General features: G+C 52.4%; 1 protein-coding gene across 1 annotated transcript in view; it reads left to right on the top strand.

Moving 5' to 3' along the window:
* LOC147084788 (glutamate receptor ionotropic, NMDA 2D-like) overlaps nucleotides 1-20,000 on the top strand; it is a gene marked incomplete at its 5' end in the record, with an annotated part of 46,220 nt that overhangs the window by 17,923 nt on the left and 8,297 nt on the right. The window contains one exon of the mRNA XM_085979335.1: nucleotides 7,999-8,186. Within this exon, the coding sequence (XP_085835461.1) occupies nucleotides 7,999-8,186 (188 nt within the window). The remainder of the gene's footprint in view (nucleotides 1-7,998; nucleotides 8,187-20,000) is intronic.

The following is a 20,000-nucleotide window of genomic DNA, read 5'->3' as shown; positions in this document are numbered from 1 at the left end:
GTCTCACCATGCTGAATGTCCAAAAGGCAATATGAGGGGCCCAGAGAACAGTTACACAGTGGTAATGTCACTGGTCTTCAGGACCAGGACCTCAAACCCGGCACTAAGCTCGTGGTCTACAGAGCAGCAGTGGTACCCGCCCTGCTGTATGCCTCAAAGACACGGACCATGTACAGCAGGCACCTCAAAGCATTGGAGAGGTACCACCAACGCTGCCTCCGCAAGATCCTGCAAATCCCTTAGCAGGATAGGTGCACCAACGTCAGTGTTCTCGCTCAGGCCAACATCCCCAGCATCGAAGCTCTGACCACGCTCGATCAGCTCCGATGGACGGGTCACATCGTCCGCATGCCTGATACGAGACTCCCAAAACAAGCGCTCTACTCTGAGCTCCGGCACGACAAGAGAGCCCCAGGTGGGCAGAGGAAACGCTTCAAGGACACCCTCAAAGCCTCCTTGAAAAAGTGTAACATCCCCACTGACACCTGGGAGTCCCTGGCCCAAGACCGCACAAAGTGGAGGAGAAGCATCCGGGAAGGCGCCGAACACCTCGAGTCTCTTCGCCGGGAGCAAGCGGAAGCCAAGCGCAAACGGCGGAAGGAGTGCACGTCAACCCAAGCACCCCAACCCACCCGTCCCCTTCAACCACCGTCTGCCCCACCTGTGACAGAGACTGTAGGTCCCGCATTGGACTCATCAGTCACCTGAGAACTCATTGTTAGTGTGGAAGCAAGTCATCCTCGGTTCCCAGGGACTGCCTGAGAAGAAGAATGTCACTGGGCTAGTCATCCAGAGGCCTGCATTAATGATCCGGAGATGTGAGTCCAAATCCCACCCCGGCAGCTGGGGATTTTAAATTCCGTTAATACGCTGACAAGTGGCAAGTAACATTCGCACCACACAAGTGCCAGGCAATGACCATCTCCAACAAGCGAGACTCTAACCATCTCCCCTTGACATTCAATGGCATTACCATCGCTGAATCCCCCACTATCAACATCCTGGGGGTTACCATTGATCAGAAACTGAACTGGACCAGCCATATAAATACTGTGGCTGCAAGAGCAGGCCAGAGGCTGGGAATTCTGCGGCGAGTGTCTCACCTCCTGACTCCCCAAAGCCTTTCCACCATCTACAAGGCACAAGTCAGGAGTGTGATGGAATACTCTCCACTTGCCTGGATGAGTGCAGCTCCAACAACACTCAAGAAGCTTGACACCATTCAGGATAAAGCAGCCCGCTTGATCGGCCCCTCATCCACCACCTTAAACATTCACTCCCTCCACCGCCGGCGCACCGTGGCTGCAGTGTGTACCATCTACAAGATGCACTGCAGCAACTCGCCAAAGCTCCTTCAACAGCACCTTCCAAACCCGCGACCTCTACCACTTAGAAGGACAAGGGCAGCAGACGCAGGGGAACATCACCACCTACAAGTTCCCCTCCAAGCCACACACCATCCTGACTTGGACCTGTATCGCCGTTCCTTCACTGTCGCTGGGCCAAAATCCTGGAACTCCCTTCCTAACAGCATTGTGGGTGTACCTGCACCATATGGACTGCAGCGGTTCAAGAAGGCGGCTCACCACCATCTTCTCAAGGGCAATTAGGGATGGGCACTAAATGCAGGCCTAGCCAGCCAGCGACGCCCACATCCCATCAATGAATAAAAAAATAAAATAATAATTAAATAAATCTGGAATAATTACCAGTGTCAGTAATGGTGTCCATGAAACTTCCGGATTGTCGTAAAAACCCATCTGGTTCACTGATGTCCTTTAGGGAAGGAAATCTATCGTCCTTGCCCGGTCTGGCCGCTATGTGACTCCAGACCCACAGCAAGGTGGTTGACTCTTAACTGCCCTCTGAAATGGCCGAGCGAGACACTCAGTTGTCACAAACCGCTACGAAACAAAATAATCAGAATGAAACCGGACAGACCACCCGGCATCGACCTCGGCGCCGGCTACGGACACGGCAATGGCACACCCAGCCCAGTCGACCCGGCAAAGTCCTCCTCACCAACATCCGGGGGGTTTGTGCCAAAATTGGGAGAGCTGTCCCACAGACTGGTCAAGCAACAGCCTGACATAGTCATACTCACAGAATCATACCTTTCAGCCAATGTCCCAGACTCCTCCACCAACATCCCTGGGTATGTCCTGTCCCACCAGCAGGACAGACCCACCAGGGGTGGTGGCACAGTGGTGAAGGAGTAGCCCTGGGAGTCCTCAACCTTGACTCCGGACCCCATGAAGTCTCATGGCTTCAGGTCAAGCAACCCTCCTGCTGATTACCACCTACCGCCCTCCCTCAGCTGATGAATCAGTACTCCTCCATGTTGAACACCACTTGGAAGAAACACTGAGGGTAGCAAGGGCACAGAATGTACTCTGGGTGGGGGACTTCAGTGTCCATCACCAAGGGTGGCTCGGTAGCACCACTACTGACCGAGCTGACCGAGTCCTGAAGGACATAGCTGGCAGTCTGGGCCAGCGACAGGTGGTGAGAGAACCAACACGAGGGGACAAACCTACTTGACCTCGTCCTCGCCAATCTACCTGTCGCAGATGCATCTGTCCATGACAGTATTGGTAGCAGTGACCACCGCACAGTCATTGTGGAGACAAAGTCACGTCTTCACACTGAGGACACCCTCCATCGTGTTGTGTGGCACTGCCACCGTGCTAAATGGGATAGATGCAGAGAAGATTCACCAGGATGTTACCTGGGATGGAGCGCCTCAGCTATGAAGAGAGACTGGACAGGCTGGGGTTGTTTTCCTTGGAGCAAAGAAGGCTGAGGGGGGACCTGATTGAGGTGTACAAAATGATGAGGGGCATAGATAGGGTAGATAAAGAGGAACTTTTCCCCTTAGTAGGGGGGTCAATAACAAGGGGGCACAGATTCAGGGTAAGGGGCAGGAGATTTAGGGGGGATTTGAGGAGGAACTTTTTCACCCAGAGGGTGGTTGGAAGCTGGAACTCACTGCCTGAAAGGGTGGTAGAGGCAGGAACCCTCACAACATTCAAGAAGCATTTGGATGAGCACTTGAAATGCCATTGCATACAAGGCTATGGACCAAATGCTGGAAAATGGGATTAGACTGGACAGGGAGGGATGGGCGGCGCAGACACGATGGGCCGAAGGGCCTCTTTCTGTGCTGTAAAACTCTATGACTCTATGACTCTAACAGATCTAGCAGCTCAAAACTGGGCATCCATGAGGCGCTGTGGGCCATCAGCAGCAGCAGAATTGTATTCCACCACAATCTGTAACCTCATGGTCTGGCATGTCCCTCACTCTACCATTACCACCAAGCCAGGGGACCAACCCTGGTTCAATAAGGAGTGTAGAAGAGCATGCCAGGAGCAGCACCAGGCGTACCTAAAAATGAGGTGCCAACCTGGGGAAGCTGCAACACAGGACTACATGCATGCTAAACAGCGGAAGCAGCATGCTATAGATAGGGCTAAACGATCCCACAACCAACGGATCAGATCAAAGCTCTGCAGTCCTGCCACATCCAGTCGTGAATGGTGGTGGGCCATTAAACAACTAACGGGAGGAGGAGGCTCCATAAATATCCCCATCCTCAATAATGGTGGAGCCTAGCATGTGAGTGCAAAAGACAAGGCAGAAGCGTTTGCAACCATCTTCAGCCCGAAGTGTCGAGTGGATGATTCACATCGGCCTCCTCCTGAGGTCCCCACCACCACAGAGGCCAGTCTTCAGCCAATTCGATTCACTCCACATGATATCAAGAAACAGCTGAGCCCACTGGATACAGCAAAGACTGTGGGCCCCGACAACATCCCGGCTATCGTGCTGAAGACTTGTGCTCCAGAACTAGCCGTGCCTCTAGCCAAGCTGTTCCAGTACAGCTACAACACTGGCATCTACCCGACAATGTAGAAAAATGCCCAGGTATGTCCTGTCCACAAAAAGCAGGACAAATCCAATCTGGCCAATTACCGCCCCATCAGTCTACTCTCAATCATCAGTAAAGTGATGGACGGTGTCATCAACAGTGCATTCAAGCGGCACTTACTCACCAATAACCTGCTCACTGATGCCCAGTTTGGGTTCCGCCAAGACCACTCGGCTCCCGACCTCATTACAGCCTTGGTCCAAACATGGACAAAGGAGCTGAATTCCAGAGGTGAGGTGAGAGTGACTGCCCTTGACATCAAGGCAGCATTTGACCGAGTGTGACATCAAGGAGCCCTGGTAAAACTGAAGTCAATGGGAATCAGGGGAAAAACTCTCCACTGGCTGGAGTCATGCCTAGCACAAAGGAAGATGGTTGTGGTGGTTGAAGGTCAATCATCACAGCCCCAGGACATCGCTGCAACAGTTCCTCAGGGCAGTGTCCTAGGCCCAACCATCTTCAGCTGCTTCATCAATGACCTTCCTTCCAACATAAGGTCAGAAATGGGGATGTTCGCTGATGACTGCACAGTGTTCACCGCCATTCACAACTCCTCAGATAATGAAGCAGTCCATGCCCGCATGCAACAAGACCTAGACGGCGTTCAGGTTTGGGCTGATAAGTGGCAGGTAACATTCGCACCACACAAGTGCCAGGCAATGACTATCTCCAACAAGCAAGAGTAACCACCTCCCCTTGACATTCAACAGCATTACCATCGCCGAATCCCCCACCATAAACATCCTGGGGGTCACCATTGACCAGAAACTTAACTGGACCAGTCACATAAATACTGTGGCTACAAGAGCAGGTCAGAGGCTGGGTATTCTGCAGCGAGTGTCTCACCTCCTGACTCCCCAAAGCTTTTCCACCATCTACAAGGCACAAGTCAGGAGTGTGATGGAATACTCTCCACGTGCCTGGATGAGAGCAGCTCCAACAACACTCAAGAAGCTCGACACCATCCAGGGCAAAGCAGCCCGCTTGATCGGCACCCCATCCACCACCTAAAGCAGTCACTCCCTCCACCACCGGCGCACCGTGGCTGCAGTGTGTACCATCTACAAGATGCACTGCAGCAACTCACCAAGGCTTCTTCGGCAGCACCTCCCAAACCCGCGACCTCTTCCACCTAGAAGGACAAGGGCAGCAGGCGCATGGGGAACACCACCACCTCCAAGTTCCCCTCCAAGTCACACACCATCCCGACTTGGAAATATATCGCCGATCCTTCATCGTCACTGGGTCAAAATCCTGGAACTCCCTCCCTAACAGCACTGTGGGAGCACCTTCACCACACGGACTGCAGCGGTTCAAGAAGGCGCTCACCACCACCTTCTCAAGGGCAACTAGGGATGGGCAATAAATGCTGGCCTTCCCAGCGACGCCCACATCCCGTGAATGAATTTAAAAAAGAGATGACCAGATGCAAATTGGGTGGACAACTCGCCATCGCAAAAAACACCATTGTCGCAGTCGAAAACCTTGAGGGAAGGATACTCCAGACTAAACAGATGGGGAATGCTATCTTCCTGGATAGCCAGTTATTCTAATGTGAAGTGTTAATATGTCTCGCATTTGTCTTCGCGGCTCTCGTGTGTCCCTTTTGCAGATGAGTGGATCAATCTTATAACGCTACACAGAGTCCTACTTCTTAGAATGACATCTGAATTAACTGATTCTATCCCAGGACCGCCAAATTGTGGGACTCACTCCCCTCCCTCAGTCTCCAAACTGTGGGACTCCCTCCCCTCCCTCAGTCTCCAAACTGTGGGACTCCCTCCCGTCCCTCAGTCTCCAAACAGTGGGACTACCTCCCCTCCCTCTGTCTCCAAACTGTGGGACTACCTCCCCTCCCTCAGTCTCCAAACTGTGGGACTCCCTCCCCCCCTCAGTCTCCAAACTGTGGGACTCCCTCCCCTCCCTCAGTCTCCAAACTGTGGGACTCCCTCCCCTCCCTCAGTCTCCAAACTGTGGGACTCCCTCCCCTCCCTCAGTCTCCAAACTGTGGGACTACCTCCCCTCCCTCTGTCTCCAAACTGTGGGACTACCTCCCCTCCCTCAGTCTCCAAACTGTGGGACTCCCTCCCCCCCTCAGTCTCCAAACTGTGGGACTCCCTCCCCTCCCTCAGTCTCCAAACTGTGGGACTCCCTCCCCTCCCTCAGTCTCCAAACTGTGGGACTCCCTCCCCTCCCTCAGTCTCCAAACTGTGGGACACCCTCCCCTCCCTCAGTCTCCAAACTGTGGGACTCCCTCCCCTCCCTCAGTCTCCAAACTGTGGGACTCCCTCCCCTCCCTCAGTCTCCAACATGTGGGACTCCATCCCCTCCCTCAGTCTCCAAACTTTGGGACTCCCTCCCCTCCCTCAGTCTCCAAACTGTGGGACTCCCTCCCCTCCCTCAGTCCCCAAACTGTGGGACTCCCTCCCCTCCCTCAGTCTCCAAACTGTGGGACTCCCTCCCCTCCCTCAGTCTCCAAATTGTGGGACTCCCTACCCTCCCTCAGTCTCCAAACAATGGGACTCCCTCCCCTCCCTCAGTCTCCAAACTGTGGGACTCCCTCCCCTCCCTCAGTCTCCAAACTGTGGGACTCCCTCCCCTCCCTCAGTCTCCAAACTGTGGGACTCCCTCCCCTCCCTCAGTCCCCAAACTGTGGCACTCCCTCCCCTCCCTCAGTCTCCAAACTGTGGGACTCCCTCCCCTCCCTCAGTCTCCAAACTGTGGGACTCCCTCACCTCCCTCAGTCGCCAAACTGTGGGACTCCCTCCCCTCCCTCCGTCTCCAAACTGCGGGACTGCCACCCCTCCCTCAGTCTCCAAACTGTGGGATTCCCTCCCCTCCCTCAGTCTCCAAACTGTGGGACTCCCTCCCCTCCCTCAGTCTCCAAACTGTGGGACTCCCTCACCTCCCTCAGTCTCCAAACTGTGGGACTCCCTCCCCTCCCTCAGTCTCCAAACTGTGGGACTCCCTCACCTCCCTCAGTCTCCAAACTGTGGGACTCCCTCCCCTCCCTCAGTCTCCAAACTGTGGGACTCCCTCCCCTCCCTCAGTCTCCAAACTGTGGGACTCCCTCCCCTCCCTCAGTCTCCAAACTGTGGGACTCCCTCCCCTCCCTCAGTCTCCAAACTGTGGGACTCCCTCCCCTCCCTCAGTCCCCAAACTGTGGGACTCCCTCCCCTCCCTCAGTCTCCAAACTGTGGGACTCCCTCCCCTCCCTCAGTCTCCAAACTGTGGGACACCCTCCCCTCCCTCAGTCTCCAAACTGTGGGACTCCCTCCCCTCCCTCAGTCTCCAAACTGTGGGACTCCCTCCCCTCCCTCAGTCTCCAACATGTGGGACTCCATCCCCTCCCTCAGTCTCCAAACTTTGGGACTCCCTCCCCTCCCTCAGTCTCCAAACTGTGGGACTCCCTCCCCTCCCTCAGTCCCCAAACTGTGGGACTCCCTCCCCTCCCTCAGTCTCCAAACTGTGGGACTCCCTCCCCTCCCTCAGTCTCCAAATTGTGGGACTCCCTACCCTCCCTCAGTCTCCAAACAATGGGACTCCCTCCCCTCCCTCAGTCTCCAAACTGTGGGACTCCCTCCCCTCCCTCAGTCTCCAAACTGTGGGACTCCCTCCCCTCCCTCAGTCTCCAAACTGTGGGACTCCCTCCCCTCCCTCAGTCTCCAAACTGTGGGACTCCCTCCCCTCCCTCAGTCTCCAAACTGTGGGGCTCCCTCACCTCCCTCAGTCTCCAAACAATGGGACTCCCTCCCCTCCCTCAGTCTCCAAACTGTGGGACTCCCTCCCCTCCCTCAGTCTCCAAACTGTGGGACTCCCTCACCTCCCTCAGTCTCCAAACAATGGGACTCCCTCCCCTCCCTCAGTCTCCAAACTGTGGGACTCCCTCCCCTCCCTCAGTCTCCAAACTGTGGGACTCCCTCCCCCCCCTCAGTCTCCAAACTGTGGGACTCCCTCCCCTCCCTCAGTCTCCAAACAATGGGACTCTTGCCCTTGTGTGTGTGGAGGGGGCCTGTCCCCTTATTAATGCTCCTTCGCTCACCTCTCCCTCTCTCTCTCTCTCTCAGGAAGTTGGATGCTTTCATCTACGACGCCGCGGTGGTGAACTACATGGCTCGCAAGGATGATGGGTGCAAGTTAGTCACAATCGGGAGCGGCAAGGTGTTTGCCACGACGGGCTATGGAATCGCACTGCAGAAAGGATCCAAGTGGAAGCGTCCCATTGACCTCGCACTTCTCCAGTTCCTAGGTGATGGTACGGCCCGATATTTAATCAGTGCGAAAAGGGAACAATTCACACACACACGGGTTAGATACAGAGTAAAGCTCCCTCTATACTGTCCCATCAAACACTCCCAGGGCAGGTGCAGCACGGGGTGGATACAGAGTAAAGCTCCCTCTACACTGTCCCATCAAACACTCCCAGGGCAGGTACAGCACGGGTTAGATGCAGAGTAAAGCTCCCTCCACACTGTCCCATCAAACACTCCCAGGGCAGGTACAGCTCGGGTTAGATACAGAGTAAAGCTCTCTCCACACTGTCCCATCAAACACTCCCAGGGCAGGTACAGTACGGGGTTAGATACAGAGTAAAGCTCTCTCCACACTGTCCCATCAAACACTCCCAGGGCAGGTGCAGCACGGGGTGGATACAGAGTAAAGCTCCCTCTACACTGTCCCATCAAACACTCCCAGGGCAGGTACAGCTCGGGTTAGATACAGAGTAAAGCTCTCTCCACACTGTCCCATCAAACACTCCCAGGGCAGGTACAGTACGGGGTTAGATACAGAGTAAAGCTCTCTCCACACTGTCCCATCAAACACTCCCAGGGCAGGTGCAGCACGGGGTGGATACAGAGTAAAGCTCCCTCTACACTGTCCCATCAAACACTCCCAGGGCAGGTACAGCACGGGGTTAGATACAGAGTAAAGCTCCCTCTACACTGTCCCCATGAAACACTCCCAGGGCAGGTACAGCACGGTTTAGATACAGAGTAAAGCTCCCTCTACACTGTCCCATCAAACACTCCCAGGGCAGTTACAGCACGGGGTTAGATACAGAGTAAAGCTCCCTCTACACTGTCCCATCAAACACTCCCAGGGCAGGTACAGCATGGGTTAGATACAGAGTAAAGCTCCCTCTACACTGTCCCATGAAACACTCCCAGGGCAGGTACAGCACGGTTTAGATACAGAGTAATCTTCACTCTACACTGTCCCATCAAACACTCTCAGGCCAGGTAAAGCATGGGGTCAGATACAGTTTAAAGCTCCCTCTACACTGTCCCTGAAACACTCCCAGGGCAGGTACAGCACGGGTTAGGTACAGAGTAAAGCTTCCTCTACACTGTCCCATCAAACACTCCCAGGGCCGGTACAGCATGGGGTTAGATACAGAGTAAAGCTCCCTCTACACTGTCCCATCAAACATGATGTGCCTCAATAAATCCGAGACTCGATGTTAGCGAAACAAAACAAGGCTTTTATTGACTTAGAAGGTAACACACAGGAGAGAGGTATCTTCCATCCAGAGCTCTGCCATACTGGATGTGCTGCAGGCTGGGCCAGCTTACATAGGGGCCAGGTATGGGAGGAGCCCTACACATAGTACAATACAATGGGCCAGGTATGGGCGGAGCCCTACACATAGTACAATACAATGGTGAGGAAACGGAACAGAGGTAAGGGGAATGAAACTGAAACCAACCACAGTCACAGGCAGTGATGAATGGAATATTTCATCACATTCACCCCTTCTATAGATTTAGTCTGTTCGGGGGTTTGATAGTCCTCTGCGACCGACGTGGCTGTTGTGGTGCCGCGGGTGTCGGCTGGGTGTCCCCGGTGGCCTCCTGGGTCTCTGCCGGGGGTGCCGCCAGGGTTGTTGAAGGGGTAGTTGGTGGGGGTTGTAGGTCCATGTGTAGATAAAGACACTGAAGACAGGAGTTGGTTCATAGGTATTTACTAAGCAAGTCTGTGGGGGGGTTTCTAAAGGATATACACAATACACAGGCTTATATAGCCCAAGTGGCAATTACCGGCATTACGCACACCTGGGGCTCTTAAAGGCACATACACCATAATTGCTCTTAAAGGCACATACACCACAATTCCTCCCCTTCTAGCTAACTAGTACATCATATTTTAAGTAATTATTAATTACATGTTATATGCAAAATAATATACATTGCTGTATTAATTAATTATAAGTTAGTCTCTCAGGAGGCTTCCTGACTCGGTCCGGATAACGCCTCGGGGGTGTCGTAGTTTCTGGTGGTGTAGTAGGTTCTTCTGGCAAGGCTGATTCGGCTTGAAGGCCAGTGTCGGGTTCATCAGGCTCCAGTATCACCGGATCGGAGGTAGATATGGGTATCTCTACTTCATCGTTAGATGTATAGAGTGGTGGTGTAGGTTGTCCCTTTTCGGATGACTTGATGATTTGGTCAGCATGGCGCCTTATTATGCTGTCTCCGATGTCCACGGTATACATCAGTGGTCCTAATCGTGTGCAGATAGTTCCAGGCTGCCATTTCTCGGTACGGTAGTCCCGGGCCAAAACCGGTTGGCCTATCTGGAAGGCCCTAGTTGGCCTTTCATTCATGCCCTGAAACTGCCGGTTCTCCACGTCCCTTCGGATGTTGGGCTTGACCAAATCCAGCCGGCATCTTAGGTTTCTATTGTAGAACATCATGGCGGGAGTTTGGTTAGTAACCATATGCGTTGCATTCCTATATGCAAATAAGAAGTTATCCACCTTGTGCTGAAGTTTTATGTCTTCATTACCCATGGCCTTGATGGCCTTCTTGAAGGTCTGGACAAACCTTTCAGCCAATCCATTGGTGGCGGGATGGTATGGGGCGGACGTGTAGTGCTTTACCCCATTGTTCTTTAAGAACTTTCTGAATTCTTCGGACACAAATTGCGGTCCATTATCAGAACATATCTGCTCCGGCAGCCCATTCCTGGCAAATATGGTCCTTAATACTGTGATGGTTTTTTCCGTGGTGGTGGAGGACATCTTTATTACCTCCGGCCACTTGGAGTGTGCATCAACTGCGATTAAGAACATTGAGTCCATAAATGGACCAGCAAAGTCGATGTGCACCCTTTGCCAGGGAGATGAGGGCCACTCCCATGGATGTAGAGGGGCCTGTGGCGGAGCATTTTGGACCTTCTGGCATCCTAGGCAGCTCTTGGTCATGTCTTCGATGTCTCCATCGATACCTGGCCACCATACAAACGCCCTAGCTAGGTTCTTCATTTTCACTCCACCCAGATGCCCCTCGTGAAGCTCCTTTAGCACTTTATCCTGGTGTTTGGGTGGAATCACCACTCTGGATCCACACATCAAGGTTCCTCGGCACACTGACAGCTGTTCTCTTCTTTGCGAGAATGCTGGCAACAGTGGTTCGCCATGTGCTGGCCATCCCTTCACTGTTAAATCGTAGACCCGTGAGAGAGTAGGGTCATTTCTTGTCTCCCTTTCAATGGCAGAATTTGTCACCGGTAGACATTCCACTATGGTAGAGTGGAATATCTCTACTGGGTCTACTGTAGGTGCCTCTTCTATCGTTGGCAACGGTAGGCGTGATAAACCGTCAGCATTCCCATGCTGTTTTGACCCTTTGTATTCAATGTTGTATTGGTGTGCCCCTAGAAAAAGGGACCACCTCTGTAGTCTTTGTGCCGTCATAATGGGGACACCTTTTTTAGGGTTGAATATGGAGATGAGGGGTTGATGGTCAGTCAGCAAGGTAAATTTTTGTCCGTGTAGGTAATGGTTGAATTTCTTCACTCCCCATACCAGGCTGAGTGCTTCCCTGTCTATCTGGGCATAGTTACGCTCAGCTGAGTTCAATGAGCGTGACGCAAAAGCTATCGGCCGTTCCGAGCCATCAGGGAATCTATGGGACAATACCGCTCCTATGCCGTAAGGGGATGCATCGCACGCCAGTCTGATTGGTAGTGATGGGTTGTAATGAGCCAAAATTTTCTCGGATGTGATTAAGTCTTTACATTTATGGAAGGCACGTTTACAGTCTTCGTTCCATTTCCAAATCACTCCTGTCTGTAGAAGATCATTAAGAGGGTGTAGAATAGTTGATAAGTTCGGTAAAAATTTATGATAGTAATTTATTAATCCCAGGAATGACCTTAATTGTGAAACATTTTCAGGTGCTGGGGCTTTTATAACTGCTTCAATTTTTTCAGGTGACTTATGCAACCCTTCCTTATTAATTATGTGGCCACAATATGATATCTGATTTTGGAAAAATTCGCACTTGGGGCGATTTGCTCGTAGGCCCCGTTCTTTCAGCCTAGTGAGCACCTGCTCCAAATTGGCAAGGTGCTCGTTGTCGTTTTCTCCTGTTATAAGGATGTCGTCTAGGTAGCATTGAGTCCCCGGAATCCCTTGCAGGACTTGCTCCATAGCTCTTTGCCAGATAGCTGGAGCTGATGCTATTCCAAAAACCAGTCGATTGTACTGGTCCAGGCCTTTGTGTGTGTTTATTGTGAGATACTTTTTAGAGGTCTCCTCAACCTCCATCTGTAGATATGCTTGTGCCAAGTCAATTTTTGTGAAACGTTTCCCTCCGGATAGTGAGGCGAAAATATCTTCTATCCTCAGAAGAGGATACTGTACCGTGTGAAGGACCGGGTTTACAGTCACCTTAAAGTCCCCACAGATGCGAATTTTTTTCTGTTCCTCAGAGTTATTTTTCAATGTTTTTTTCATGACTGGAACGATGGGTGTTGCCCATTCGCTCCAATCTATTTTGGATAATACGCCTGCCTTTTCCAAATTCTTCAGCTCTGCCTCGACTGCCGGACGTATTGCGTATGGCACCGGTCTTGCCTTAAAAAATTTTGGAATTGCTGTATCTTCCACTTTTATTGAGGCGGTGATGCCTTTCAAGGTTCCTAGTTTCTCTTGAAACACTTCTTTGGCGTTGGCCAAGATGTCTTTTAATCGTTCAGGTATGATGTCATCATTGTTTTTTTCCTTACTGGTCACCGTCAGTGCCTGAATGGAGTGCCAGTCTAAACGTATCTTCCTTATCCATTCACGTCCCAACAACGGTGGACCACCATCTTGTAGAATGTATAAATACAACTTTTGTATTTCTTTGCCGTTGTATACCACAGGCACCCTTATTTTTCCTTTGGGGTAGGCTTTCTGCCCCGTATATGTTTTTAAGATAATGGATGTGTCTTTTAGAGGTATATGCGAAAATAGCCTCTCGTAATCTCGTCGATTTATTACGGTTAGAGCTGATCCTGTATCTAGCTCCATTTTAACTGGGGACCCTGCTATTGTGAGGGTAACCCAAATGGTTTGGTAATCCTCTTTGGCAAGTACATTATGTAATTTGAGACAGCTTAGACTCTTGTTTCCAGAGTCGCTATCGCTATTCTGGTCTTCGGAGCTATTGTCCGTCATCATTTGTATCTTCCTGTACTTTTCTTTATTGATTTTTTGTTTTCTGTCAGTGGATTTATTTTGTCCAGATTGGCATACCCGTGCAATGTGTCCAATCTTACCACATTGCCTGCATGCTTTGCCCTTGAACCAGCAGTCCCTCTGGTTATGGGTGGATCTGCCGCAGCGATAACATCTTCCGAACTCCTGTGTCATTTTATGGGTGCCGAAGTCCTGTGTCTCTTGTTGTATCTCTGCAGCTCCTTTTGCTGCTGCTTCGTATGATACAGCCATACTGAAAGCTTTGTCCAATGTTAAATCTTTTTCAGAAAGCAGTCTTTTTTGTGTTCCTTCACTTAAGAGGCCGCAAACAAATTTGTCTCGAAGATAATCCGATAGTCCTGCTCCGAATTGGCAGTACTTTGATAGCTTTCTTAATTCGTTTAGGTAATCAGCGTTACTTTCATTCTTGTGTTGATTTCTCTTGAAGAACTTGAATCGTTCCGCTATCAGCAGCGGTGTTGGGTTTAAATGCTCCTGCAGGGTATCAACAATTTCTTTAAAAGTCTTGTCCTTTGGTTTGGCTGGAGTGATTAAATTTCGTAACAGCCCGTATGTCTTCGCGCCCATTAAGTTCAGAAGTACTGAAGCTTTTTTTTCATCTGTTATTCCATTTGCAGTGCAATAAACCTCTACTCTTTCCACGTATGTGGTCCAATCTTCTATTTCGCCATCAAAAGCCTCAATATTACCAGATTTAGGCATTTCAGAAAAGATATGGCGCTTCCCGCGCTTTTTTTTTCTTCTCTCTGTAGCAACGATATGGCGCTTCCCGCGCTTTCCCGCCGCTGCTACCGATAACAACGCTGTTTTACTGTGGTTTCCGTTTATTCACTGTTGGAGACTCGTTCCCGACGGAGGTCTAAACGCTGACCTGCTTGCCGCGCCGGCCGTCTCTCGAGTGCACCCTCCCAGTCCGTTATTGCTTGCCTCCAATTTCGCTGCCTGTCTCAGCTGTAGAGCCCGCCGCTGGAGCTCCAGCCTGACGCCCAGGAAGGATTAGCGCAGTACCTGTCACCAGCTTGGGCAGCTGGTGAAACCACAGTTTCTCTTACTTCATTGAGTCTTCTGGACGCCCGAGGAATCGATGTCCTTGAGGTGCTGCCGAATTGCAGGTAAGTCCGTTTCCACTTCGTCGCCACTGTAGTGTCCGTGTGTAGATAAAGACACTGAAGACAGGAGTTGGTTCATAGGTATTTACTAAGCAAGTCTGGGGGGGGTTTCTAAAGGATATACACAATACACAGGCTTATATAGCCCAAGTGGCAATTACCGGCATTACGCACACCTGGGGCTCTTAAAGGCACATACACCATAATTGCTCTTAAAGGCACATACACCACAGGGGTGCCGTTGGTCGATGTTCTTCCGGGGGTGATGAAAGAGTAGTGGGTGGGTAAGAGTTGCTGTGATCGTTGTTGCTGCTATTGTCGTGGTTGTTGTCGTTACCGGCTGGGGCGACGTCTTTTATGGACACGGTGTCCTCCCTTCCGTCGGCGTGCCGGACATACGCGTATTGGGGGTTGGCGTGGAGTAGGTGCACTGGCTCCACGAGAGGGTCCATCTTGTGGCCCCTCACGTGCCTTCGCACGAATACCGGACCTGGGGTGGAGAGCCATGACGGCATGGATACGCCTGAGGTGGATTTCCGGGGAAAGACAAACATTCGTTCATGAGGCGTGGCATTAGTGGCAGTACACAATAACGACCGTATCGAATGGAGCACATCTGGGAGGACTTCCTGCCAGCGGGAGATAGGGAGGCCCTTGGTCCTTAGAGCTAGAGTGACTGCTTTCCATACTGTCCCGTTCTCTCGCTCCACTTGACCGTTACCCCGGGGGTTGTAGCTGGTGGTACGGCTCGTGGCGATACCCCTGGACAGCATGTACTGGCGTAGCTCTTCACTCATGAAGGACGCCCCCCTATCCGTATGGATGTAGCTCGGCATACCGAACAGGCAGAACAGGCTGTTGAGGCATTTAATGACCGTGGCGCTGGTCATGTCTGGGCAGGGGAAGGTGAATGGGAACCGGGAGTATTTGTCCACAATGTTCAGGAAGTAAACATTGCGTCGACGGACGGGAGGGGGCCCTTGAAATCTAAGCTGAGCCGCTCAAAGGGCCGTGTAGCTTTGATTAAGTGGGCTCTATCTGGGCGGTAGAACCGAGGCTTGCACTCAGCGCAAGTGCGGCAGTTCCTGGTCAGAGACCGAACTTCCTCAATCGAGTAAGGTAAGTTGCGGGACTTTATGAAGTGGAACAGCCGTGTGACCCCGGGGTGGCAGAGGTCGTTGTGGAGGGTCTGTAGCCGATCCCCGGTGGCGCTGGCACACATCCCTCGTGAGAGGGCGTCAGGGGATTCGTTAAGGGCCCCTGGCCGGTAAATGATGTCCTACTCGAAGGTGGAGAGCTCGATCCGCCACCTAAGAATCTTATCATTTTTGATCTTCCCCCTCTGTTTATTATTGAACATAAACGCTACCGACCGCTGGTCGGTAAGTAGGGTGAAGCGTTTGCCGGCTAGGTAGTGGCGCCAGTGGCGCACTGCCTCCACGATGGCTTGGGCCTCCTTTTCCACGGAGGAGTGTCTGATCTCGGGCCCTTGGAGGGTCCTCGAGAAGAAAGCTACGGGCCGCCCCGCCTGGTTGAGGGTGGCCGCCAAGGCAAAGTCAGATGCATCACTTTCCACTTGAAATGGAGTGCTCTCGTCCACTGCCTGTAGCGTGGCCCGCTCAATATCCTGCTTAATGCTTTCGAAGGCGGCGTGGGCCTCAGCAGAGGGCGGAAAAGAGGATGCTTTCAAGAGGGGGCGGGCTTTGTCGGAGTAGTTGGGGACCCATTGGGAATAATAAGAAAATAACCCCAGGCACCTTTTCAGGGCTTTGGGAGTGTTGGGCAGGGGCAGCTCCCGTAGGGGGCGCAATCGGTCGGGGTCTGGTCCGATTTCCCCATTCTCCACCACGCTGCCTAGTATGCAGAGGCGCGTGGTGTTGAAAACGCACTTGTCCTCGTTGTAGGTGAGGTTGAGTTTTTGTGCGGTTTTCAGGAACCTCTCGAGGTTCGAGTCGTGATCCTGCTGGTTGTGACCGCAGATGGTGACGTTGTCGAGGTAGGGGAAGGTTGCCTGCAAGTGGTGGTCATCGACCATGCGGTCCATCTCCCTCTGGAAGACCGAGACCCCATTCGTCACCCCAAAGGGGACTCTGAGGAATTGGTAGAGGCATCCGTTCGCCTCGAAGGCGGTGTACGGGCGGTCCTCTGGTCTGATAGGGAGCTGGTGGTACGCTGACTTGAGGTCGATGGTGGAGAACACCCGGTATTGGGCGATTTGGTTCACCATTTCTGATATGCGGGGTAGCGGGTAGGCGTCTAGTTGGGTGTACCTGTTGATCGTTTGGCTATAGTCGATCACCATCCGTTTCTTCTCGCTACCCCTTACCACTACCACTTGGGCGCGCCACGGGCTGTTGCTGCGTTCAATAATGCGCTCTTTAAGGAGCCTGTCTACCTCGGTCGCGATAAACCGCCTGTCCTCCCAGCTGTACCTCCTGCTTTTGGTTGCTATTGGCCGGCAGTTAGGGGTATGGTTCGCGAATAGCGAAGGCGGCTTTACCTTCAGGGTAGCCAGACCGCACACTGTGAGGGGCGGCTGGGACCCACCGTACTTGAGCGTGATGCTTTGGTGGTTGCACTGGAAATCCAGGCCCAAGATCACGCTCGCACATAGATTCTTCATGATTAATACTTTAAAATTATCGTATACAGTTCCGTTAACGGACAATTGTACCGTGCAGTAACCCATAATGGTCGATGTCTGGGTTTTATCAGCCATAGAGATGGTACCCCGAGTAGGGACCACCTTTAGGGAGAGTTGTTGTGCCAGTTCAGGGTGGATAAAACTCTCCGTGCTTCCACTGTCAATTAAATATTTAACCCCGCACCCGTTTACCTCGATGTCCACCATTGATTTGGATAGCGGGTGCGGCCTGGTCTGGTCCACTGTGACCGATGCCACTGTAGGGCCCTGATCGAGACAAGATGGCGTCCACGCTGTCTGCTCATAAGATGGCGGACCCCACGAGGTCGGGCAAGATGGCGTCCAAGATGGCCGCTCCCACGGCGCACACGTGGTGGTGGCGGGTTTTCCGGCGGGGTTCCCTCTGCACACCTTCCCGAAGTGCCCCTTCTTACCGCACTTAAAGCAGGTGGTGCCTTTCGCCGGGCACAGGTTTCTGGTGTGCTTCGGCTGCCCGCAGAAGTAGCAGTTGGGTCCCCGACGCGTCGCGGCTGTCGTAAGACTTCTGGGGGGAGAGCGGGGCCCCGACGGTGTCGGGCTGCCGGGCGGGGAAGATGCCTTCCAAGATGGCAGCGCCCTTGGTGCGCACGTGGCGGCGTGGACGGCGCGGGCTGAAGAGTAGGCGTCCGAGTTTCTCTGGGCCACATCCAGGGATCGCACTGTGTCCGCAGCCTGTTTCAGGTCCAATCCCGTTTTTTCCAGCAGTCTCTGCCGGATGTAAGTGGAGCTGAGGCCTGTGATAAAGGCATCGTGAACAAGCTCGTCAGTGTACACGGCGGCTTTTACATCTTGGCACTTGCAGTCTTTGCCAAGCATTTTCAGGGTGCCTAGGAACTCCTCCACCGATTCCCCAGGTCGCTGTGCGCGAGTAGCGAGCAGATGCCTAGCATACACCTCATTCGTAGGCTGCTGGTAATGCGCCTTTAAGATGTCGCAGGCGGCCGGGTACGTGTCGGCCTCTTGGATGAGGGGGTAAACCCGGTGGCTTACCCAATTCCGCAGAATTCCGAGTTTCATACTCGCAGCGTCCGTAGCGCCTTTGACGGCTGCGGAATTGTCCAGGAAGAATTCCATACACATAAACCAGTGTCCGAAGCGTGCCGATGCGTCCGAAGCATGCTGGTCCAAATCCAAACGTTCGGGTTTCAAGAGTTGATCCATTGTGTTGAAAATTAAGTCAATAAAATTGATGTGCCTCAATAAATCCGAGACTCGATGTTAGCGAAACAAAACAAGGCTTTTATTGACTTAGAAGGTAACACACAGGAGCGAGGTATCTTCCATCCAGAGCTCTGCCGCACTGGATGTGCTGCAGGCTGGGCCAGCTTACATAGGGGCCAGGTATGGGCAGAGCCCTACACATAGTACAATACAATGGGCCAGGTATGGGCGGAGCCCTACACATAGTACAATACAATGGTGAGGAAACGGAACAGAGGTAAGGGGAATGAAACTGAAACCAAACACAGTCACAGGCAGTGATGAATGGAATGATTCATCACAAAACAATCCCAGGGCAGCTACATAACAGGGTTAGATACAGAGTAAAGCTCCCTCTACACTGTCCCATCAAACACTCCCAGGGCAGTTACAGCACGGGTTAGGTACAGAGTAAAGCTCCTGTACACTGTCCCATCAAACACTCCCAGGGCAGGTACAGCACGGGGTTAGATACAGAGTAAAGCTCCCTCTACACTGTCCCATCAAACACTCCCAGGGCAGGTACAGCACGGGGTTAGATACAGAGTAAAGCTCCCTATACACTGTCCCAACAAACACTCCCAGGGCAGGTACAGCACGGGGTTAGATACAGAGTAAAGCTCCCTCTACACTGTCCCATCAAACACTCCCAGGGCAGGTACAGCACGGGTTAGATACAGAGTAAAGCTCCCTCTACACTGTCCCATCAAACACTCCCAGGGCAGGTACAGCACGGGTTAGATACAGAGTAAAGCTCCCTCTACACTGTCCCATCAAACACTCCCAGGGCAGGTACAGCACGGGTTAGGTACAGAGTAAAGCTTCCTCTACACTGTCCCATCAAACACTCCCAGGGCCGGTACAGCACGGGGTTAGATACAGAGTAAAGCTCCCGCTACACTGTCCCATCAAACACTCCCAGGGCAGGTACAGCACGGGGTTAGATACAGAGTAAAGCTCCCTCTACACTGTCCCCATCAAACACTCCCAGGGCGGGTACAGCACGGGTTAGATACAGAGTAAAGCTCCCTCTACACTGTCCCATCAAACACTCCCAGGGCAGGTACAGCATGGGTTAGATACAGAGGAAAGCTCCCTCTACACTGTCCCATCAAACACTCCCAGGGCAGGTACAGCATGGGTTAGATACAGAGTAAAGCTCCCTCTACACTGTCCCATCAAACACTCCCAGTGCAGGTACAGCACGGGTTAGATACAGAGTAAAGCTCCCTCTGCACTGTCCCATCAAACACTCCCAGGGCAGGTACAGCACGGGTTAGATACAGAGTAAAGCTCCCTCTACACTGCCCCATCAAACACTCCCAGAGCAGGTACAGCACGGGTTAGATACAGAGTAAAGCTCCCTCTACACTGTCCCATCAAACACTCCCAGGGCAGGTACAGTACGGGATAGATACAGAGTAAAGCTCCCTCTACACTGTACCATCAAACACTCCCAGGGCAGGTACAGCATGGGTTAGATACAGAGTAAAGCTCCCTCTACACTGTCCTATCAAACACTCCCAGGGCAGGTACAGCACGGGGTTAGATACAGAGTAAAGCTCCCTCTACACTGTCCCATCAAACACTCCC

Source organism: Somniosus microcephalus, unplaced genomic scaffold, assembly GCF_052327205.1.
Source record: "Somniosus microcephalus isolate GS21.2 unplaced genomic scaffold, FLI_Smic_1.0 unresolved_chr9, whole genome shotgun sequence".
Classification (NCBI taxonomy): Eukaryota; Metazoa; Chordata; class Chondrichthyes; order Squaliformes; family Somniosidae; genus Somniosus; species Somniosus microcephalus.
The sequence above is the reverse complement of the archived record's forward strand: the minus strand, read 5'-3'. Positions and strand labels throughout refer to the sequence as shown.